The sequence below is a fragment of the Amblyomma americanum genome, chromosome 5 (assembly GCF_052857255.1).
Source record: "Amblyomma americanum isolate KBUSLIRL-KWMA chromosome 5, ASM5285725v1, whole genome shotgun sequence".
Taxonomy (NCBI): Eukaryota; Metazoa; Arthropoda; class Arachnida; order Ixodida; family Ixodidae; genus Amblyomma; species Amblyomma americanum.
In genome coordinates this window covers 167,267,732-167,293,238 of record NC_135501.1, presented here as the reverse complement: position 1 = coordinate 167,293,238, position 25,507 = coordinate 167,267,732, and the positions used below count along the sequence as shown (strand labels likewise).

The following is a 25,507-nucleotide window of genomic DNA, read 5'->3' as shown; positions in this document are numbered from 1 at the left end:
ACTTTGAACAGCGGTATAGTTCATCCTCGAAGACCATGCATGTTGGAGACAAAAAAAAATAGCTTGGACACATAACGGATGAAACCTGGGCCAAAATTAATCCGGAGAACCTCACAGGCCACCTGCCATCAAGTCATAATGTGCTTCGTAAGTGCCACGTATGAAAGGACTGGTCTGGTTTGGTTAGGTTCGTGGAATTTGACGTCTCGGAGCTGCGCATGGCCTGTGAGAGACGCCGTACACAGTGGAGGGCTCCGGATCAGTTTTTAACACCCGAGTTTCTCTAAAGGAAAACCATACCCAGAAATTCTGGACAAGTGCATCTTTTTAAACGAGAAGCTGTTTATGAACGCATTTTTTTTGCGTATCGTAAGATTTCAACATAACAATGTATATATCCGCAAATCCCTCCTCGGAACTACTGTAGTTTTCTGTTATTTATTGTCAGAAACCCACCTAATTGGTTTCTCGTGGCAGTCTTCACTACTCGGTGCCGCCGCAGGTCAAGCATTAAAGGGAAGATTTTGCAATACATCGAGATATAAGAGCATTCCCATTAATAACTTCATAACAACGTCTTATAATACTTCACAGTTGCCTCCTAACAATTAGATTAGATGTCTATGAAAGCTGTACTTGTGAGAACAAATTGAAGTTGGCTGTATCGATAAGATACCGTGTCCTAATAGCAAACAGACCACTCTCGCCGAAAACAGACATTTTAAATAATAATAACAATAATAAAAATAACAATACTTTCATTGCCACTAATGAAAACAGTACATATTTTCAGGCGAAGTTTCTTACACACGTAAGCGAGGTGGCTGTCCTAAGAGAAGTCGCAGTCAAGATACGAGCCCGCATATTTTACTATGGATACTACTACAGTGGACTGAAAGAGCAAGACCAACAACTTATCTGTTGCAAAACGAAGGAATAGCCAAGGGCTACCTCTTCAAAGGACCGTGGAAGCGGATTAGCTACGTATTAGACATAATTATGTTAAGTTATTTCGAAACCAGTCCATATCTATTGTGGCAGCAGACTGCAAAGAAGAAATCGCGCCACAGTGATCATAAGAATAAATCAATATCAATGTATCATTGGCGTATTTCTACTGTATATCACGTTTTTGCACTGCACCCTGTTCGTTTTATAATTTGTGATTGCTTCATAATTGTTTTATAATTTGTGATTGTTTTATAATGTGTGAATGGTGGCGCTGAAATGCATTTTCTTGTGACCTGTACTGCCCTACCGGCTTGGTCTTCAATGACAGCAGTGTGTTTTAAATAAATAAAGAGGAGCCGCTATCACGATGTGCAGGTAATTTACATAAATATTGAATAATAAGAGACTGAGTAAAGAACGCTGCGAGACTTCAGTATTAATCATAAAGAACGCGTTATGAAATTGCCCAACTGTAACAAGCTGCGCCCGTCTTGTAAGAAATTCGCTAAAAATCAAGTTCAGATAATAAAAGCCGTGCATTTTAACTGGGAACTTGGTAAACTTAGTAAAGCTTCAGCTTAGGAAAAGGAAGAAAGTTAGCTCTGAAACTGCCTTTTTTTTCTTATAAAAACTGCGATCTCGCTTCCTTTCCTGGTTGTGTGCGTGAACCCGGCAGTGAATACTGTGCAATGCAGCCAGAAGAAATATCAATTTTTTTCAACTACAAAAGCGACGAACGCTAGGAGAGATGATGAAGCAATGACACAAAACTGATTCAAATTTTTCTGAAGGCTACGATTGTTAACATTCTCAACATTAAAACTATTCCTAGAGAAATCAGATAATACCTGTGCACATCCACAAAAGCAGTGAATATGATACATTCAATGTCAGCCATGTCTAGGGAATCTTATCTAAATCCGAAAGTTTTTCTACTCGAACGAAAGGTGTTCCCTTGGAATTCCTTGCTAGCTCCCTTCCGTTTCTCGTTCATACAAACCTATCTAATTTTTCGCCTTCGGGCGTGCCAACCGGGAGAGTTCATCCGCGTCAAGTTTTCATTGATCAACAGACAAGGAAACCTATCAGGCTGAACAAGATCCGAGAGACTTTTCCCAGCGCGAAACCATATCTCTTTCTGAAGCATTCTGCACTTGCACAAAGATAGGCGGGCTAGAAATAGATTTACCCTGGGTCAGCAAACGATGTATCCTGCAAATTTTATCTTCCTGGAAGTTCGTTAGGCTTACGTCTGCTTCACGTGAAATCGACAGAGCGAATTGAGCGATTGCACGGCGCGGCGCGGCGAAAAATTTTCCGCTGAAAATGTTTCAACTTGTTGGAACTTCGTTGCTGTGGCCGCCCGAGCAACTACTCGAAACAAGTTCTTTCGTCGCGGTGGCAGAAATCGCAAGCGTTTTCACTTGCATGTGAAACGGGCTTTATTCGTACGGCCATATATCGTTGGACACCTGAACCGCGCTTACCTTACGGCGCGGTTCAGGTGTCCAACGATATATGAGACAGATATTGCGCCATTTCCTTTCCCCAAAAACCAATTATTATTATTATTAAGTCAAGCATGAAGTTCGTCTTCGTCGAGTTTGAAATTGAGGCCGTGGATTTCAAAATTGAAACGTCCGCCATTCTGTTCAAGTTGATTTATTTGCACCGTCATTCTGTCAAGCATTTCAGTCTGACGCGCGACTGTAGCGGAAATTGATTCCACCTGAGCCCGCAGCTGCGATGCCTGCGCTTGATTAGCTGTCATGGTTGAAAGCGTAGAACCGTACTTTGCGGAAATGGAATCGATAGAAGCTTGAATGTGGGTGACCTTTTCGCGTGTTGCCTTGATGGAAAGCAGTTCCTCGACTTTCATCGTGAGCGCCTCAGCGGTGCTAGATATTTAATCCAATTCTGCATTAACGATCGAAAAGTTCGGACCAAGTGAGCGATCGCTGCTGGAATCTGCAACAGACCTGCAAGCCTTACTCGGCCACGTTTCAGGCTTAACGGATGAGCATTTTGGTGTATGCACTGTCTGTAATTGATGACCAGTTTTTTCTTCCTACGTGGTAGTTCCCTTGCAAGCGGCAGAGCGGAGGGGCGTATCTATTTTGAAAGAAGAAAAAACTGATTAATTTAAAATTTAAAATTCTAGGGCGCGGTTATTCTATGCTAAGAGCAGGGACGAGACGGAGTATACAGTATACTCTAAACACAAATTAGCGTATATGGGGGTACAATTAGAGTAAGCTGTTCTCCAGCGCACTGTCTTATGTCCGGGGTATTCTGCCTAAGCACTGGTGCAGATTTCCATCGCTAAAAATAGGAAATGCAGTTGGCAACGGAGACAAATTTCCTCTTCAAAACAGGCCAGTTTCTAGCAGTTAGAAATATTTTAACAGAGGTTTCAATCTCCTCTATTTAATAATAATAATTGGTTTTTGGGGAAAGGAAATGGCGCAGTATCTGTCTCATATATCGTTGGACACCTGAACCGCGCCGTAAGGGAAGGGATAAAGGAGGGAGTGAAAGAAGAAAGGAAGAAGGAGGTGCCGTAGTGGAGGGCTCCGGAATAATTTCGACCACCTGGGGATCTTTAACGTGCACTGACATCGCACAGCACACGGGCGCCTTAGCGTTTTTCCTCCATAAAAACGCAGCCGCCGCGGTCGGGTTCGAACCCGGGTACTCCGGATGAGTAGTCGAGCGCCCTAACCACTGAGCCACCGCGGCGGGGCATCTCCTCTATTTGCAAACCTGAAGACCCCCAGTGCCGTGCTTAAAAGTTCCCTTCCATTGCTAACTGCTCCATATTATTATGCTTGGAGGTTCAAATATGCCTCCGCTGCCAGAGTAGGCATTCCGTATATTTAGTTATCGAAGTTTACCCCGAGACATGGGCAGCATACCCTGCCCCTAAAAGAGAGCGTGCTAGAGGAACTTACTCCCTTTTCGCTCTCATATAGGCTAATTTGAGTTTAGAGTGTAAGAAAATGGATACACAAACGAAGCGCTGCCCGGTCCTTGTGTCGTTTCGTATAGTTACTTTTTCCTATGCACATCACCGACCAAAATTTCCACTTACTGTAGTTTATTCTTTCGTGTTATTCTTGTTTGTGTTTTTTCTTTGTAGATTTTTGTTTGTTCTTTCTAGGATGCTGGAGGCATTGATCAGCTCTTAGTGTATCCAATCCCTCTTCGAAGTACATTCGCGAGCATGGCATTGGTCTAGGATCGATCCTGTAGACCAATGAGGAATCGTGTAGTGACGTCATCAACGTTGTACTGTGTGACCGTTGTGGGGCGCTTGAATTACCCGTGCGAGCATGAAAAATATGTAATGAATAAAGCTAGTAGGAATGCAGCTGTCATGAAAAATAGGGCACTGTGGAATTACAATAGGTATGAGGTGGTAAGAGGGATCTGGAAAGGGGTGATGGTCCCTAGCCTGACCTTCGGGAATGCGGTCCGGTGTATGAGGCCAGATGTTCAAGCAAGGCTGGAAATTAGGCAACGGGGAGTAGGGAGGTTAGCTTTGGGAGCACATGGCAATACACCAAATCAGGGGGTACAGGGTGATATGGGATGGGCGTCTTTCGAGAGCAGAGAGGCTAGCAGTAAGATAGCATTTGAGGAACGATTGAGAAGGATGGAGGCAAAGCGGTGGGCTAGGAAAGTTTTCAGATACCTGTATATAAAGAATGTTGACACGAAATGGAGAAAGCGAACTAGAAAATTGACAAGCAAATATCTGGACAGCAGTAAGGGGGCCAATCAGCAATTATCGGTTAAGAAAAAGGTTAAAGGAACAGAGAGAGCTTTGTGGAAAACAGGGATGCTGACGAAATCGGCACTGGGAACATACCGGACCTTTAAACAGGAAATTGTCAAAGAAAATATCTATGATAATTGTAGGGGAAGTTCTTTGTTGTTTGAGGCCAGGACTGGAGTTTTGCGGACTAAGACGTATAGAGTCAGGTACCAGGAGATAGACACTTTGTGCATTGCGTGCGGAGAGGAGGAGGAAACGGCTGAACACTTGATACTTTTCTGTAAAGGGCTTCACCCTACAGTGGAAGGCAGCGGGGCTGACTTACCCAAGGCATTGGGGTTTAGGGATAGTGAAGGGAAAGTGGATTTTAAGAGGTTAGAAGTAACCAAGCGAAGGTTATCTGATTGGTGGCTAAAAGCAAGACAGGAGTAAAATTTCACAAGACATGGCTAGGTGGCTTGAGCCACCGCCCGATGTAAAGGGTTCAGCCGTATCCATCCATCCATCCATCGAGGTCACGTGGCCATGACGCCACGACTTTCTCTACCAATCTCGATTTTCCGGCAGGACAACGCCAACTATATACGGTCGTTTCTCCGCTCAACGAAACATTTAACGATATCGCATTAATAAGCCCGCATGTGCTACGCGTTCACCATGGTCTATATTTTCGCGGGATGGTGACAACGGCGGGGACAATAGACGAGGAGACTAACGTGTCACATGAATAAGTCCTTATTAGGCTGACTTCCGCCCATAAATAAATGAACAACTCGACGGCGGCTATAGCAATAAACGCGCTTGGCGGTCGTTCAAGAAAAGAATAACCACCGCTCTCAGCCGCGCTCAATTAAAAGCTGGCAAAGAGCTTTCGAGATGAGGCATGGTAATTGCCTACGGCAGTCTCGAACAACGTGTAGAACCGATTGCGCGCGCCCAGGAAATCTATTAGCGTCTCTCGTCAGAAACAAAGTGATAAAGCCGTGTACCGAAGGCTTTGAGCACCAACGAGTAAACATTACAAAGCTTTGCGGCAATATGGCAGAAAGGTTGTCTTTTTTAATATAAACTACTTTGCGCTAAAAATAGAGCGAAAAAAAATGATAGACAGGGGGGAAATGGAGGGAAGAACCCCTAAAACACGGTGCATTAACGGAGAAATGCGACACTGTCAAACCCTGCAATCGTGCAATTGTTCAAACAAGCAATCGTGCTGCACATGTCGCCATTGTGCCTATACCACGTTCCGACGCGTCAGCTGTCATCCTGCACTGGCAGGTTCAGTGAAAAAAAAAAAAACCGCAGGTGGTTTCATCCTTGACAAAAAATGTTGTAACTCCCATTTGTTCCACCTGGGCGGTACGCACGTCAATTATAGCGGTTACAAGCAGACGTTGCAACGCCACCAGCGGGAGCGCGCAATGGCATGTAAGTCTGCTTATTTCCATAATAAGTTTTAATAGGTCCGTTCTTAATAGGCCCATTCGATTCGCCTGCACTACACGAACTGGTTCTCGTTGTGCTGCACTTCGTCATTCGATTCAACGGTGCAACGTGGCGCCACGCCGTTCGGTTCAACAAAAGGCAGGCGACGTGCAGCCTTAGTGCAGCGAGCCCTAGCGCAGACGACTGGCGCGAACATAGTGCGCAAAAGCCATAATAGCCAAAACGCAGCCGCACACGACGCCAATAAAAGGTCTCGGTTTTCCGAAATGCCATTAAAAAACCTCTGAAAATGTTTAAGCGACATCATTTTTTTAAACATATTTTTTAAGTGCGCCTGTTAAGCACGAATTATAGAATTTTGTGGTGTAGAATATTTGGCCAATAGGAGAGCAAGCCATCGCTTATTTTGGTCAAACTTTGCACTCGCATGCTTTTCTGCTCGTTTGTTGCAATTTATAGACAGGATATTGAATGTTAGGGCATCTTGATTATCGAACAACGTTTGTTTTTTCATTATTTTTTGGCCAAAAGTTGTGGCTCTGCAGTCGGTAGCTCTCAGCCCCATGATGCTTTGAGCGCCCATGGTGGCTGAGGTGGTCTCAAGGACGCTTCATGCAAACTCCCATAGGCGGGGCGCCAGCTTTCCTTCTAGGTAATAGTTCTTAAGAAAGAAGCCTCTCGATTCGATTACTGCTGAAACTGGCCGATGTGACAGAGGTATTGTCATCGCATCGCGACTGCGGTATGCGCTGCACTTCGAGCTGCAGACGAAACGCGATGCGAACGGAGAAAACGAAGCCTCCGCATCACGTGCTCGGCAGACGGACTCCGCGGACGCGTTTCTCGCATTTACGGCATCCGGTCGGCGCCTATCGCGTTTCAACCGCACTCGCACGTTCGTCCGTTGCGATGCGCCTTCGGTTCGTCCTTGTTTTCTTTGTTTCTTTCGTTTTTCCTTCTTCCTGCAATCTTAGGAGAACAGGAGAACGGGCACAAAACGATCGCTTTCGGTCACAGCTCACGAGGAAGATTCTTGAATGAGTCGTCGTCTCTCAGCGACCCTAGCGACAAGGAGACGAAAGAGGTCTCATTTCCGGCGCCGTTCTGGCATTAGTTTCGTGGCACGTCGTGGGTGTGTTGGAGTATGAACAGCAGTTGTTGGAGCGATGTTGGAGGTATGGACTTTGTTGGTGGAGCGTGCCATCTTTCAAAGGAGGAGGAGGAAGAAGAAAGGAAGGGAGGGAGGTTAACCGGAAGAATAATCGGTTTGCTACCTACACGGAGGGAAAGGGCTGAGGGGATAAAAAATGAAATAGAAAAGAGAGTCACATTGAAAAGTCAGCGTTCGGTGAAGTCACAGCCTACCGCGCAGGCCAGAAGTTCTCAAGAAGCGGAGCAGTGCCTTGGAGGCCTTCACCGCCGACGATCGCCGCGGCCAGCGGACCAAGTGCTTAAGGTTTGAATAAGGTGACGAAGAGTGAAGCCACTCCATAGCGTGTGCATAGCGTGGGATGTTAGTAATCACGGAAGGGAAGGGGGCACGCCCCCTTCATGTGTACACTGGATGAAAAGGAGTCAAAGTGCATCCGAATAGGTCCTGTGTGTTTAAATGGTTACAACGTGAGTGGTTATTGCCGCAGTGTTTTCTTTATTCACTGTATTTAAGATACAAAAAATCCCTGATGAAAATAAACGGTGGAGTTTGTGGAGGAGCGTCGGTCTGGCCTCTCATACTTAAGGCATTTAAAGGAGGCGGTGCTTAGCCAAGTATGAGGCCATGAAATGGAATGAGCTGGGTATGAAGGACAATACCTGTAAACATGTTGATTACTCGTTTATGTATTTTTCGCTCATTTATTTAATATAAACTGTATATTAAGGATTTTACAAAGACTGAAGAAAACAAAACCGACATTACTGAGAACTGACAAGTGAAGATAGAACTATAGTTATTTTTATATAGATCGGCGTTCAAAATCACGACATCCCGTCAATAAACACCAGATTATGGTAGCTGGTTACTGAAGTCAGCCACAGCTAACCGGCATAAATATTAGATACCACGCTAGGTGAACCTAGGCACATAGTTCTCGAACGCGCAAAACCAAAGAAAATTATACGCGATGCCACTAAAGTATTTCTTGCTCTTGTCGACCTTGTAATACCCGTCCCAAACGGGTAAATTTAACGTCATTAAGTGCTTACTCTCTAGTTTTAATGGCATTCGCGCTGTGCCACACGCATAAATTTAATGGAATTAGCCTTACTGTCATTCGTGGCCTACTAAACCTGCCACAACTCATTTGCCCCAACAATGTGTACTCACGGCCCCATTCCACACGCAGAAAAGCATGCAACTTTGTAAGTAACAACTTTCTATCCAGTAGCAAATGGTTAATTCATAACCTTCCGGCAGATGAGGTATCTCTGCTGCATTTTCGATACGAAAGACGCCATTTTGTAGCGAGAGCTACACTACGCTAGTCCGAGCCGCGTTTCGCGTGGAGCCAGAACTGCGCATGCGCTGTTACCATGGCAACCAGCTGCGCCGTTCCACAGGTGTTCGCCGCTTCACTGCGCCGATGCGTGACGTCACGCCTCACTACCGCGCATGTGCCGTTACCATGGCAACTAGCTGCACCGTTCCGCCGGTGTTGCAGTTGCGCCTGCTAGTGAGATGCTCCATGGCTGAAGAAGCTGACGGTGAGCGCGTGTACTGCGCGCGGCATCTTCGTCGGCTACGAGGAGCTGCTTCAGACGACCCCGAAATCTTTGCTTGGCGTGAAGAGGCCCGTCAGCGTAAGAATGAAGCTCGAAGGGCTAAGCGTGCGTATACGTAGCTCTCGCTACGCATATCCTGGCCTGGCTGATCTAAGCCACTGCCAATTTTTTTAACAACACTTCCGACAGATACTCTGGTGTGCCGATAATCGTGTCTATGGCTAGTTTTTCGACTTTTCAGACAAGAATAGCGGTATTTTCTGCAAAATAATTTTTATTGCATTTGAATAGCATATCCAGATATATTATAGAGTCATATACTGAAATAACTACTATTCTATCATATCACTGCGATATTGTCCAGCTGATATCTAAACTTAAAACGACTTTAGTTGTCTTGAGCATTGGTGCCATATTAACCGGCTGACAGTGAATGTTACTAAGCCTTGCTTTTAAATTTTCTGCCCACTCGGAAACTACTGCCCGCCACACCACCACTATAACTCACTTCCACTGCCATCTCATTGCAAGACAGAGTTTTATTTCTGGGTGCTGTTACTGTCCCTCATTTAGAATTTCATTATCATGTAGCGGAAACTTGCAAGAAATTTTCGTATGGATTACGCGCACTAATCAAGGCCCGAAGTTGTCTTCCTACGCATTCGTCCATAACCACTTAAACTACATGGAATTTTATCCTGGGGTAACGCTTATCATATTTATCTATGGCCGCTAATTCGCTAATAAAACTCCAAAATCAAGCCATGCGCATCACAACCTCTTCACTACGAACCTCACCCTCGCGTATTTTGTTCGTGGATTCTCCGCCCTTTATTTTTATAATATCAGCATTTTATTTTTCAGATTCTTCATCGTCAACTCCCGCTAAGCATCTTTCCCCCCCGGCATGATTATGTACAACATCGTCACACGCTTCGCGCTGCGTAATAACTTTCTGCTAACTAAGGTCAGAACTAACTACGGGAAACAATGCCTTCAATTTTCTATCCCATCATTTGGGAACTCTAAATTTGGACATCAAGCAAACTAATACACTTTCTTTGTATAAGTACAAATTAAGACGTTTCCTTCTTAATATGTAATTTTTGTTACATCAATGTTTTTTATCCTATGTATCATGATATCCTACAGTGTTTAATTGTATTTCATTCTGTATTCTACCTCTTGTATTTAAATTTGTCGGTTTTGCACATTATATAGTACCTTGCTGTTTACTGCCTGTGTTGCTTCCCGATATAATTCGTACATATTGATCTTCTTTTTAGCTTATGTTTTTTGATTAGTTGTGCATTGAAATTTGTTCTCATGGGAGGTTCCACCTGTGGTCTTGTACCTTCGGACCTCTCGCTTTATATTCTTGTAACTTCTTTTGGAATCACAAATCAACTTACAACTCAATTTCAAATGTGCTGATTAGCACTGTTTATATTCAAATGAAATTTTTGACTGTCCTGCAGGCATTATCATGAGTTTCGTATAATGACATTAAATGTGGACATGTAGCACCAACTCCTGAAATAATCGCATTAACAAACCTAAGTACTTCAGAATTTACTGCCGTTTCTTGTGTATAAGCTACGGGTATAAGCTTCGTTAGATGATTTGGGAGAAGGAGGTGGTGGTAAAAATGGTCGTTAATAATCTCCCCCTCTCTTCTTAACCCTCGGGGACCTCGAGTCATCCGTTTAATAAAGATGTCTGAATGGACTTTCGCTTAATTGGGTAGTTGTTGTGACAAGCGCCCTTATATTCATCACGCGCAATTCGCCATCACCGGTACAAAGACCCGTGTCACCTGGGAGTTGAGTGGGCGCTTCTTTAAGCGTCGTATTAATTCGCCCGCCCTGATATATCATGCCGCCTGGTTTAAAAACACCGCAGACGGTTAACTCATACACTGTACAAGCACAATAAACACAAACCGCGAACATCCACCGCCTTTATAAGCGCTAGGTACAGGTTCATGTAAACCTGCAGTGTACTCCGCTTACTTATCCTTTTTTTTTTAAAGAACCATCTACCCTCCTTCAAGGTCAACCCTCCTTTAGAGCCCTATGGAGCCGCCGCGGTGACTCAGTGGTTATGGTGCTCGGCTGCTGACCCGAAAGACGCGGGTTCGATCCCGGCTACGGTGGTCGAATTTCGATGGAGGCGAAATTCTAGAGGCCCGTGTGCTGCGCGAAGTCAGTGCACGTTAAAGAACCCCAGGTGGTCTAAATTTCCGGAGCCCTCCACTACGGCGTCCCTCATAGCCGGAGTCGCTTTGGGACGTTGAACCCCCATAAAGCAAACCAAACCAGAGCCCTGTACTTTGAACGCGTCAAAGTTCAGAGTGAATAAACGAGTACGTCATAATGAAGCGTTAAATGACACATTTATGAAACAAATACTACACTACATTTCACTGCCAGCACAGGAATTGTCGATGACGATGATAGATTTTTATGGCGCAAGGGCATCTAAGGAAAAAGAGCGCCATGACACAAGGCATTTTCGACTACTCAAGGTGGGGCCAAATGCCCACTTCCCAAGCATTTCACCCTAGATAAGCCGAGCACCAGACCAGGGGGAAAGCTTGTACCCATTGTATCACCGGTGGGTATATACCCGGTGGCACAGGGAATCGAACCCCGCACCTCCCCCGCATGAGAGGCGGATGCTCAACCACTCGGCCACCGCTGCGGTAGCGTAGTAGTTGTAAAATGCCCGATCCAGCTTTACAATCGTGGGCTTTTACATCGTCACGGCCGCCCCAGAGGCGCGCCGTAGAACAGCAGCCACACCAGTCAGCAAGAGTAATAATAATAATAATTGGTTTTGGGGGGAAAGGAAATGGCGCCGTATCTGTCTCATATATCGTTGGACACCTGAACCGGGCCGTAAGGGAAGGGATAAAGGAGGGAGTGAAAGAAGAAAGGAAGAGAGAGGTGCCGTAGTGGAGGGCTCCAGAATAATTTCGACCACCTGGGGATCTTTAACGTGCACTGACATCGCACAGCACACGGGCGCCTTAGTGTTTCTCCTCCATAAAAACGCAGCCGCCGCGGTCGGGTTCGAACCCGGGAACTCCGGATCAGTAGTTGAGCGCCCTAACCACTAAGCCACCGCGGCGGGTCAGCAAGAGAGCAGAACCTCGGTTTATTTCCCAAGCACTTGTCACGTGAGGAAAGGGAGGGGGCGAGGGACGAGAGAGAGAGGCAATAGTGGCTGCCGCAAGAAACTAAACGATGCGTGCTCATGATGCGCACGCAACGCAACAGATGCGCAGAACAGAACATGCCACATGGGCAGTGGCTTGTTTATGTCGGAAACGGGGAGAGGGAGTGAAATAGCGCTCGTGAAATGCATAGCCCCTTTCCCCTTCGCCTGCTCCTCTCTTGATTGAGAGCTCTGCCTGCGCCTGCGTACTCGTCTAATAATATAAAAGCAATATGAGAAATAGCGCGGACAGCTGTTGCAGCGCAGCTTTGATCGAAGGTCGCTATAGAGGACTGCGTTCCATTGTACGCAAATGGACAAAGTCTCGAGACAGGCACGGCATATAGGAAGCCCGCTGGTTGAACTGCGAATGTGAGTCTGCGGCTTCGTTGAAGCCCCGCCATATCCGAATGAATGTTTACCTTAGGGAAATGCGTGGCTAACTAAGCTGCCTGAAAACTGGAATGCGAGATACTTCTCGTTGACCACGTGTGCAGCCCTGGTTCCCCTTAATAGTGTGCAGTTGCGTTCACGTGTTTCGGTGTCGTCAGAGCGGTGTGGTATCACTTCCTTGTTGCTTCGCGAATAGTTCCCGTAAAAAAAAAAGAAAACATTCTTCTACTGTAATAATTATCATGCTGAAAAAGAAAACGTGCATTGAGATAACAAAGACTACATCAACCCTGCAATTAATCGCATGTGACACCTAATATTTAAAAAAAAAATGGCTTTCAACTTTTCTTTTGCATGGAAGAAAGCTAATAGTAAACTAGCAAGCGCAAAATACCGGACGACGGACAGAGTAAGGGACACAAAAAACAGGTTCACGAGCGCTTTTTTGTGTCCCTTACTCTGTCCGTCGTCCGGTATTTTGCGCTTCCTAGTTTGCAACATGCATCACCAACTAGCCCGGCAGCTTGCTCTCCTGAAAGCTAATAGCATGAAAAAAAATGCCTTATTTTCTAGCACAACGTAGCTCATTTTTAATTAGCTGTTTTGTTTTTTCTGATGAGTATACCTGGCTTCAGTGGACTGGCGATGCTCTCTCTGAGCAACGTCAAGGTTTAATTCCGGTAGCCTTCGGTTTTAACATTAACGTCGGTCATTAACGTCGGTAAACAAGGTCAAGACAGACCAAAAGATGAAAATAGGCAACAGTGCGAGCCATTTCAAATAGAAAGCCGCCGCCGTGGCTCAGTGGTTATGGCGCTCGGCTGCTGGCCCGAAAGACGCGGGTTCGATCCCGGCCGCGGCGGTCGAATTTCGATGGAGGCGAAGTTCTATAGAGGCCTGTGTGCTGTGCGATGTCGGTGCGCGTTAAATAACCCCAGGTGGCCGAAATTTCCGGAGCCCCTTCACTACGGCGTCCCTCGTAGGCTTTGTCGCTCGTTAGATCCCCATAAGTCAAACCAAATCATTCCAAAAAAAAAAGGAGTGTGGCAGTGCCGCATTGGGCCCCGCGCGTCTCACCGCTTTAATAAGGCCGCAGAAAAACGCAGCTTCGGGGTTGTTTTTAAAGCGAGAGAATTGAAAAGCCTTATCGGGAGAAAAAAAAATGTGTCGTCAGTGACAAAATCCATCCGTTGGCTGGAGGGAGGCGATGGAGGTGATTCCAGCGAGACCTTATATCACTCCTGGCGCAATGGTGCAGCGGTCAAGCCAGGTCTGCCAGAGGCGATTACATACATACATACATACATACATACATACATACATACATACATACATACATACATACATACATACATACATACATACATACATACATACATACATACATACATACATACATACATACATGCATACATGCATACATACATACATACATGCATGCATGCATGCATGCATACATACATACATACATACATACATACATACATACATACATACATACATACATACATACATACATACATACATACATACATACATACATACATACATACATACATACATACATACATACATACATACATACATACATACATACATACATACATACATACATACATACATACATACATACATACATGCATACATGCATACATACATACATACATACATACATACATACATACATACATACATACATACATACATGCATGCATGCATGCATGCATACATACATACATACATACATACATGCATGCATGCATGCATGCATGCATGCATGCATACATACATACATACATACATGCATGCATGCATGCATGCATGCATACATACATACATACATACATACATACATACATGCATGCATGCATGCATACATACATACATACATACATACATACATACATACATACATACATACATACATACATACATACATACATACATACATACATACATACATACATACATACATACATACATACATACATACATACATACATACATACATACATACATACATACATACATACATACATACATACATACATACATACATACATGCATACATACATACATACATACATACAGAAGGATATCCGCATTAAGCCTTGACGTCACACACAGAGAGCCTCGCCAGTCGACTGAAGCCAGATACTCATCAGAAAAAAACGACTAATTAAAAATGAACTACGTTGTGCTAGAAAATCAGACGTTTTTTCATGCTACTATTAGCTATGCAGTTCGCTTCCTTCCATGCAAAAGAAAAGCTGAAAGCCAACATACATACATGGGGTTGAAGAGGCGGTGCTTGCCTTGCTGTGTGCGTCATACAGTCGCTTGATGACATCACCCTACACACTAAACAATTTCTCACCCTTAAGGGTGTAAATCAGCTGTCCCCAGACGAGCACCCTTTTCCAATTTTTCGGTGATAAAAAGGGTGCAGAGATCAGCACCCTTAAGGAAGGGTGCACTTAATGATACTTTAGAGGATGTAATGGTTGCACCCTCATTAAAGGGTAATAATATTTCATAACACCTCTACGAATGCATGTTGGAAGGGTGCTCCACATTGATCCACCCATGAAGCAAAAGCCTTGGACTGATGCGCGCCCTCTAAACTTTCACGCAGTGCACCCTTCCTGAAGGGTGCTGATCTCTGCACCCTTTTTAGCACCCAAAAGGGTGTTCGTCTGGGGACAGCTGATTTAATTGCACCCTTAAGGGTGAGAATTTGTTTAGTGTGTATTTTTCTTGCCATCACTGGGATTTCATCTGCCATCTGCGATTGGCGTTGACTTTTCTCGTAAGGGGACTAGCAATGCTTTACGCATTAAAAAGAGAACGCGACAAAAGACACCGGCGCTGGTGTCACTCCTCGTTTGGCTGTGTTCACACTTCTGCAGCCTACTCGAGCCTTTTATTTTTTTTTTACCTTAAAGCGGTGCCGCAGCGTGCGCATGTTTTAAACACGCGCCTGTCGCTTCAACGGAAGAATGCGAAGACACCAACCCCCAACAGCCAGCGAATAAATCCACAGAAAATTACCACGTCCAACTCGCAAGCTGCAGATATGAGGGACGACTTACTTCGCGGGAGTTTAGCGTCGCTCGAAAATACGACCGCAACCAAGTGCAAATCACCGCAGGATTTCGCGCAGGATTCGCGCGTTTCTAATCGTCCGCCTTCAGCAGCACTGGGGCGATAGAAACGACAGAATACAAATTAATTTTATTCTTGTCATAACCGTCGCGATTAGTGAAAAGTAGTTACGGAACAAGTGCGCAAGTATATATAGGCTTCATGTATGGTGATACTGCAAGCTAAAATAAAATAAAAATTGGCAGTGGCTTAACTTGGCTAACCCTGGAATGAGCGAAAAGCAAGGACGTTTGCTAAGCGTCCGAGGCTCGTCTACGACAGCTCCGCTACACGCTCGCGGCAGCCGCTCTATATATACCCACACTACCACGTGGCTATGACGTGGTATGACATGGTCTTACGACACCCCCATCGGATGTCATCACATAGGTTCACATCACCCCGTCGGAAGTTCTTACGGTGAAAGGTCAACCCAAAGATCAAAGGTCAACTAAATGTCATGGGTAAAGGTCAAGGGTCAAGGGTTCGACACCATAACTGTACCACATATGGTAATAAACGGCTAACGTGGTTGGGCTGAAGGTCGTTCAAGGTCATTCTCCGGCCTACGCGACGACTGCTTTACCTAGCGTAGTGAAGCTTTTCGCTTTAAAACCGCTGCCGGAAAGCCGCGCTCTCTCCCAAGGTAACGAACTTGATATTTCTGTGCAGGATCAACCTTACCGGACGGAGATCAAGCCAGCCGAGTTGGAAAGGGTAGTCTACCACATCCGTCTGGGCGCCGCCCGCAGGAAACCGGTGACGTCGTGAATCTACTAACCCTCATTCCGTATTAAGGCAACCATATTAGCAGAGACCAGCACTGGATTCTACTAAAAGCATCCTTCGCCTTGTCTCGCTTAAAATCCTACATCAAAGTGGAGCTTCCTTAAATCTCTCCACTGCATCCTTGCATCCTCCTCAACGTCGACAGACGCAGAGATGACCGCCAACGCAGACGCCTTGTTTCCGCTTGCCATCCAGTCACTCGTCGGCCTCGTCACGTGTTTGGTGACAGTCTACGATGTGATCACACTTCCAGTCTACGCCGTATTCCAGAGGCCCTGGGTTTACTGGAAGAGAAAGCGTATTTGCTTCGCCAAGCCCATCATCGAGGGCGACCCATCTTCTCCATACAAGAGGCTGCAAAACGACGATTTTGAGGACCTAAGAGGCGTCCAAACCCTGGACGAAATGGCCCGAAGGGCCATTAGCCGCCATGCTCCTAGACCTGCCCTTGGCACGCGGCCCGTTTTAAGTAGCACCGAAACGAGGCAGCCCAACGGGAGATGCTTCAAGAAGCTCGTCCTGGGAGACTACGAGTGGCTGACGTACGAAGAGGTAGACCGCAAGATAGACCTCACTGCTCGCGGCTTGCTGTCCATAGGCGTCAAGCCCCGCCAGTACCTGGCCATCCTGGCCGAGACGCGAGTGGAATGGATGCTGACGGCGCAGGCTTGCTTCCGTGCCAACGTCCCGCTGGTGACCTTGTACTCGACACTCAGCAACGACGGCATCGTGAGCGCCATCAACGAGACGGAAGTGACGCACTTGGTCACCTCTGCGGACCTCCTACCCCGGGTGCTTAAAATCGTTGACAAGATGCCGCTCCTGACACATATTGTGTACATGGACAGCTCCAACTCCAAGCCCACCGCTTCAGTGGTCTCTGGACTTCAGGTAAGAACGGTGAACGCTTGTAAGCGACTCGAAGCCATCGCCACTAATGCTGAGCAGGTTAAAAATTATGCTTCTAGAAGGGAGTAAAGGCTGGGCATTGCTCAAAAATTGATCCAAAGAAAGCCTTAAGTTTAGGCTACAGAAGGACGCAAATTATTCATCTTTACCTCAGCTTCTTTTCTTCTTTGCCTTTATGTCCCCATCTCTTTCCCCTGAGCAGTGTAGTAACCCTGCACCTTACCTTTCCTGGTTGATGCTTCTGCCTGTCTTTCTTTCTTTCTTTCTTTCTTTCTTTCTTTCTTTCTTTCTTTCTTTCTTTCTTTCTCTCTCTCTCTTTGTTCCTGTCTCTCTTGCCTTCTTTAAGCCGTGGCTGAGTGATTATGGCGCTCGGCTGCTGGCCCGAAAGACGCGGGTTCGATCCCGGCCGCGGCGGTCGAATTTCGATGGAGGCGAAATTCTAGAGGCCCGTGTACTGTGCGATGTCAGTGCACTTTAAAGAACCCCAGGTGGTCGAAATTCCCAGAGCCCTTCACTACGCAGCCTCTCATAGCCTGAGTCGCTTTGGGACGTTAAACCCCCATAAACTAAACTTTCCTTCTTTAATTCTTTCTTTCCTTCTTTCGTTCGGTCTTTTCTCTTCCTTCTCTCTCTCTGTGGACGCTGCAGCAGACGACACATGTGAATGGTTGCATGGTAGAATATGTTGGAACAGTGAATGGTAGTGGTTATTAATGCGATATCATTAGAAGCCCCATAGGCCAAAAATGCGCCGTCGGTCATAAAATTTGCCCATTGGCTGAATGGAATGTGACGTCACCCGATCGGAGCATTTCATTTGACTGGAGGGAAGTGACGGACCTCGCCAGACGGGAGCGCTCCCATTGGCTGCAGGAAAGGCACGTGACCAGACAAGAGCATTTCCCATTGGCTGCATGGGGGTGACGTCGCTAGACCGGAAGTGACGTTACGACCGACAAAGGCATCAACAGCTGCTAATGATACCACATTGCCAACACACATAGAAATTAGGTGACCCTGTGAATTTTCGGAATCGCTGAGGCTTTGGGATCGTTTCAATTCTCAACCGCCGGCCGGTGTTCAAATTTCAGAAGGAAACGCGCAGAAGCCTTCTCCTGAAGCTACGCCAGTCCGCGCCAGAACACGAACTCACTTTATCGGCTCCAGACCTTTGAGCGAAAATTTTAACTAACGTACGGAGAAGAGCGATAGTTACTCTAAACCACCCATGTCCAGCATTCTCGGAGAAAAAAATTTGAATATTGAAAAACTGTAAGGTACTGATATGGAAATATTGAAGATGATCGTCCATCCTTCTGATATGTAGCAAAATCTTTCTTTTGTAGCGTCTTCGTATATACCTCGCATCGAGCAGTTGAAAGCAGCAGAAAACCAACGGGGAACGCTTTTGGCGAGAGCAAAAACGTTAATAGCAAAAAGAAATGCGAGCCTGCCGATGGGAGATCTGCGGATATATTGATTGGCAGAGTCAAATCTTGCAATATATAAAAAATTGTGCTCGTAAACTCTTTCCCGTTCAAAAATGCTTTTGTCCAGAATTGTTGTGCACGTCATTTTCCCGAGGACGCAATTTTTGCATTTTTCGTGAGTCGCATGCAAATCCAGAAAAAAAAAACGTTCCCGCGAATAATTTTATCGAAATGTCGAGTTGTAATCAAGAAAAACATTTACGTGATGCGAGCGTGTAGATTTTAACTAGAAACGGAATGTGAGGCGGGTTCTCGGCCCGCAGAAAATATGTCATCGTTTCTATAAACGGCTCTCTTTGCTTCTAAAAGCTATACGATCTGAAAAATCAGCGTGTTTTCTTTTTATTTGCTGTTTAATTCCTGCTAAGCCGTATTCCCTGAGAGTGGAGCATCTTAACGCATTGGCCACGTGCTTTCCAATGCAGCGTCGGAAAGATTGCACAGCTTGCGGGCCAGGTATGCTTCGCTAAATTTAGCGGTAATGAAATATTCTTAAAATGCGCCTTCAGCCAATTTCGCGAAATAATAAGCTCGCGAAAAGTACGTCGTTCACAGCAGTACGCGACTCATTGCAAACACACGAATAAGGAACGCGGACATACAGGCGTTGACCTACGACTGAAATCTTAATATACTCTCGCGCTCAGTGTGACTTGCAGCGCATACCGTCTGGGCCAACTGAGGTTTGATCCGCTTTATAATAAATCAGTGCTCCTTCACACAGAGCACCCAATTTACACAAACATTCAGCATACTTTATTCTCTGCATTGACGACTTACTCCATTAGTTTCCAGTGTCACAAAGCTTGCGCTAGCGGCCTCGAGTACTGAACCAGCGCCTCTAAAGGTTTGATACATTGATTGATTGATACATTGATTGATTGATTGATTTTTACGGCGCAAGTGCATCTGTGGCCAAAGAGCGCCATGGCACAAGGTATTCTCTTCTACTCAAGGTGGGATAAAGACCCATTTCCCAAGCATTTCACCCTAAATAAGCCGAGCATCAGGCCAGGGGAAAGCGTGTGCCCATTGTATCACCGGTAGGTACCCAGCGGCACTGGGGATCGAACCCCTCACCTCCCGCATGCGAGGCGGATGTTCAGACCACTAGGCCACCGCTGCGGTACACGTCAAGGAATGTGTGGCATAGGTGCTTCAGGTTGCGTATAAAATACGGCGCGAGTACCCGTTCCTGGCTGTTCAAATTCACGCTTGACATGAGAAGTGAACACATGAGTGCGCAACTGAGCATGCGTGGTGTCCCAATTACCCACCCTCTTATAGGCAGCTGCAAGTGCCCTCATTTCTTTGTCCTCTTTTCTTTTTTTCATCGTGTGTGATCTCTTTTAAAATGTCGACGTGCACAATAAAGTTTCGACATCAGACCGGCGCATATGCTTTGCTTCTCTCCGTGTCCACGTGTCCTGTCCGCGCGGTGCTCTTCGCATCGCATCACATCGCTTGGATGGGGGCTACAGTCTGCACGGCAATTTTATCATTAAAGCCCTTGCGCAACTACAGAAAAACAGTTGACACGGGGCATGAGGAAATAACGAATCACGAACACTCAAGCTCGCTACATCAACCGCCTGTTCATAGCATGCACATGCAAGGGTAGTGAAAGAACAAATGCACAGGCAGCATGCGCATGTGTTCTCAACGACAGGCATAGACAGTGCTCCGGAGTAGGTTTTGTTGCGCTATTGAAACTACGGCGTTAAAAGATGACACTTGGTCTCTTCGTTTTGGCTGTTGGTACGCTTCACCATTCTTTTAGTAGTCACCTTGTTCGCAAGGTCATCGTGGTGGGCATTACAAAGGCAGATGGCGTTATCCGTCATTATACCATACTTGACTTCTTTGGATCACTGAGACTACCGCGCTGTTATCGCATCTCCATTCACACTTTCCTTACAAGCCAAACTTCCAGTCTTTGTATCCAACGGATGTCATTGGTACCTCATGAGCAACCGGGAATTATCCCAAAGTTTCGTTCTCGTACCACATTATGCAGCTATTCTAGCCTTAGACAGCATGATATACCCTCGAGCATGTACTGGAGGCCTTCACATCTCGCCTTTTCTCCTGGACCCGAATCCCTCGCCCTACTAATCATGTTTCACTAAGACTAAAGCAACTAGGCCGGTTTACGAAAAGCCGGCATTTTCACTTTATAGTCGGTCATTTGTCGGATCCCCTTGGGCGGATACAGCTCGGATTCTAGGTCTCTTTTTGCATGCATCGGGAACCGGCATCCCGCGGGTGACAATCATCCGTAAATCCGCCCACGCCGCGTTCGGTCACATATCCGCCTCATAGCTATGCGCTAAGCGGTGCCGGTGTTCACACGTCCCACCGGCTGATGCGCTCGATCCTCTAGCTACGCATATACTTTACAAGGCGCAACTCCATCGCCTCATCCTCCGATCGAGGTACACCCCAGAAGCGGTCAACCGTGGAGCAATGTGCGCCATCAGTTATCTCCTCCGTTTTACGCCTATTCCCGTACTTCAGCAGCCCACTCCTATAAAATACACTTAATTATTAACGTTTTATGCAACTAGAAGCCTCATCGGGGAAAAAAATGTCGTCGGTCATAAAATTCGCCCATTGTCCTGTGGGAATTCAGTGACGTCACCAGAGTGGAAAATGCCCATTGGCTGAAGGAAAGTTACGTCATCAGACCGGTAGTGGCGTCGCTTCCGGTAAAGGCATCAGCAGCTTCTAATGCCATAGCGTTGGCAACACATACGGTGTCTCTGTGAATTTTTTTCACTGTGAAATAAACGCGAGGTTGAGAGGGCTTGTAAACAGTTCGTCTAGCTTCATCGTTTCCAGACGCTTACAGCGAAAACTATTTATGGGAGGTTCTAAGCGTCGCCCGTAAGCACACCCTTTATTCAGGTGCCGTAGTATAGAGTTCCTCGTAACAATTTCGACTGCACGTGGTTCTATAACGTGCAAATGGCATCGCACTGCACGTAGGCATTTTTGCACTTCGCCTCCAGTGTGTGCGGCCGTTATACAGTTACTGCGTCTTTCCTTTAACCATAACCATTTTTTTTCCGCGTACTGTCCCTATTTGGGACATCATTGGTAGCGGCTATATCTTTCAAACCTGCACAATTACAGATGAGATGGCGAACTCGGTGGGTATCCTCTGGCTTGTATGCAAAGCACCGTAGTGGTGAGGTTGTTTTCTCGAGAGCCGGCGCTGTCCGGGCTTCTGTACGTGTCATTCTTTTTTTCCCAAGCTGCCAAATTATTACCGTTCTTCTTCATCATTTAATTTAAATTTAAGAGTATGTTATACTTACGCGTGTACTATCCTGCTAGCTTTCTTTTTTTTTACTTGTCCTAGACATTTGCAGCGTAACCCTTACAGTGATACCATTGACGCCCGCACAAAAATACTCCCTTAATGGTAACCCCGGTGTTTTTTTTTTCTGCCTCCTCTGATTACACTGGAATTTCCACGGTACGTTCGCAGCAGTTTTCTGTTCAAATTTCGCAGCTGGGCAGTGTCTTGGTTCAGCGCAAATGAATTTTAAAGTTTCTCATTTCGTGACCTCAAACTGGGAGATTTCTACGGTCAGCCTGGCGTATGTGAGGTCACTGGACGCACGGCCGCCAATATTCACTCCGGGTTTGATGAAGGACAAAATTTCGAGCTTGCTTTTTGTCATTTCCCACAAATAATGACCCAATTAAGCTATCATTTACAGTCGCCAGTTTAGCCAGTTAATGCGGGCGCGATAGTTTTGTGACAGTATACGTGATGTCATCGCCTGGTCTGTCACGACGTCATCATTTGGTCGAAACCCAGTTTCGGTCTCGGTTTCCTGGCTTCTGCTCTTTTAAAATACTTCTACGCGGTATTTTGAAAAAAACAACAACATTTGTTTCAGAGAGAGGGGACTGTAAGGCATGTGATGCAGTTATCAACACAAAACGTTTCTTAAAAAACCAGCAGTTGCTCTTTAAGAGAAGCGACAATGTAGGTTCTATCAAATCGAGCTCGAGTGCAAGCTCCTTTTTTTTTTGCTGCTGAAAAAGACCTTTTCCTAGACCTCAATGTTAAATACGGTAGGTGCACCTACTTCAGACGACGAGAAAGTAATTCCCACTCTTTCTTCTGCTGCAGATCATTCCATTCTCCAGCCTTGAGGGGCGAAAAAACGGGTTCGAGGTGGAAACGTGTCCGCCTGCGCCGGATGACGTCGCCATCGTTATGTTCACCAGCGGTTCCACGGGGGTCCCAAAGGGCGTCATGATCACGCACACCAACCTTCTCGCAACAATAAGAGCGTTCGCCGTCCTCTGCCACGGCTTCGGAGTTGCAAGCAGCGAAGACACCCACATCGCCTACCTGCCACTGGCCCACATGCTCGAGCTCTCTGTCGAGTCAATGCTCTTCTGCGTCGGCGCCCGCATAGGCTATTCCTCTCCGCTAACCATCACCGACAAGTCCACCGCCATAGCTCGAGGCTGTCCAGGGGACGCAACCCTCCTCAAGCCAACCCAGGTCACGTGTGTACCTCTCGTGGCCGACCGCATCCGCAAAGGGATCTCCGAGGCCATCGCTTCGAAAGGTCCCCTCTTCAAAGCCTTCTTTGACTACGCTGTCGAGTACAAAAGCTTCTGGCTGGAGCACGGCTTCGACACCCCGCTCTTCAACCTCCTGCTATTCAACAAGACTCGACTCGTGCTCGGAGGCAAGACAAAGTTTGTCGTGAGCGGCTCGGCACCGCTGTCGACCCACACGCGCCGCTTCCTGAGGGCGTGCTTGGGTTGCCACGTCGTCGAAGGGTACGGCCTCACAGAGACCACCTGCGCGACCACAGCTATGCACCACCAGGACACGAGCGCCAACCGCGTGGGGGCTCCACTTGCCGGATGCTACGTCCGGCTCGTCGACTGGCCCGAAGGCAACTACAGCACCTCGGACAAACCGAACCCTCGTGGCGAGATCGTCGTGGCAGGGGACTGCATTGTCAAGGGCTACTTCAAGAACGAGGAACTGACGAGGGAGTCGTTCCGCGAGGAAGACGGCATCCGCTGGTTCTACACCGGAGACATCGGCGAGATCTTCCCCGATGGCACGCTCAGGATCATCGACCGCAAGAAGGACTTAGTCAAGCTTCAGTACGGCGAGTACGTTGCTCTGAGCCGCGTCGAATCCGTGCTCAAGTCCTGCCATCTCGTGGACAACGCGTTTGTGTACGGCAGCTCGTTACACACGTATCTGGTCGCGTTCGTGACTCCCAACTACGAGGAGCTCCAGCGGGTGGCCAAATGTCTCGGCAAAGAGAAGGGCGCCTCGCTGAAAGAATTGTGCGATGACCCCGAAGTGAGCAAGGCAGCCACGGAGTCCATCTTGGCGTACGCAAGGTCGAGCGACCTGCAGAAGGTCGAAGTGCCCTTCAAGGTGAAGCTTTGCGCCGAGGAGTGGATGCCGGATACAGGACTGGTGACGCCGACGCTCAAGCTCTGCAGAAAGCCGCTGCAAAGATTCTACCAGAGTGATATCGATGCTCTTTACGGCTCGGGAGAGGAAAACAGACTGCGTCAGGTGTGAAATAACACTGAGGCGAAGTGATGTGTAAGACAAGTACCGAAAAATGCGTTCGTTTGGGTGAGTGCACTCCGCAAAGAGGAGTTAGGTGGAATACGTTGGACATCATTCCCCAAGGCACGGACGGAATGCACATTAATTCATGTATTCTGTGTATAGCGCTTATTCAAAACAACGGCGGTGTGGTTGTGTAGCGATGTGTAGCAAGAGTGCACCGTATGGTGCTTATTCGAAATTCGGTATGCGTACACCTGACGCACGAAGGCTAGAATTGAAACCGGCGCAAGCAGTGATTGGACAAGTGGGAGATATGTGGATAGGACGCAAACAGGACATGCAAAAATCGCCACGACTGCTGCATATCAGACGGCAAATTTACTGGATGGTCATATTTAAGCGCTGGGATTCGTTCTTTTAGTGTCCCCATACACACGTCTTGTAAGTCCCAGTGTGTGCTCCGCTTACAGTGTACTTCAATTCGTTGCATGTATACCGTCGCACCTTGTTTGCGCTGATTCGCTTCTGCAAGGTGCCAAATCACGTGGCAAGCTCTACCTCGCCGAAGCAGCACGCCTCGCTTCCAATATACGCGCGCTGTGTGTTTCTCGCCGTGTTCTCGCTCAGTTCAATAGACACTGTGTCGTGGTATGCAAACCTCAACGCATCAATTCATCCGTCACCTAAAACAGGACATGCTATCCGTTCTCTGGAACATAACGGAAAGAAAAAACTGCAGAGGGCAGAATGACGCCTGATTCGCGACCCTCCGCACACTTTGCTACACAATCTCAAAAGTAGGTGAAGATGGCTACTTCATATCATTTTCATCCTTCATCATAAAGTCAGGCAGGAAGGTTGTAACTGCAGGCAGCCGTGACGCAGTTCGACTGATGTATTTTATCTGATCGGGGCGCGGCGAATAAACTGCGAGGCTTGGTTCAGGTGTGGTCCTGTAAAGTCTATAGCGTCCTTGTTCAAGCCTAATTGTATCGTAAAATTGCATGGCCGCCCGCTGCATGGGAGAAAGCACATGCACCAGAGCTTGCGTGACTAGCCCATGCTACTAAGCAATCCCTCAAGTGCGCCCAA

At 46.7% G+C, this 25,507-nt stretch overlaps 1 protein-coding gene across 2 annotated transcripts in view; it reads left to right on the top strand.

The window, feature by feature from the left end:
* The window catches only part of LOC144132992 (long-chain-fatty-acid--CoA ligase 4-like), a 28,512-nt gene extending 3,153 nt beyond the window's left edge, over positions 1-25,359 (top strand). The window contains exons 1-3 of one of the 2 annotated variants that reach the window (XM_077665769.1): positions 12,367-12,487; positions 16,325-17,332; positions 22,988-25,359. In XM_077665769.1, coding sequence (XP_077521895.1) covers positions 16,595-17,332; positions 22,988-24,421 — 2,172 coding nt within the window. In that variant the 5' untranslated portion in view covers positions 12,367-12,487; positions 16,325-16,594 and the 3' untranslated portion in view covers positions 24,422-25,359. Of the gene's footprint in view, positions 1-12,366; positions 12,488-16,324; positions 17,333-22,987 lie in introns of those variants that run through there. The other variant, XM_077665768.1, reaches the window with a different exon arrangement.
* The last annotated feature ends 148 nt before the right edge of the window (positions 25,360-25,507 follow it).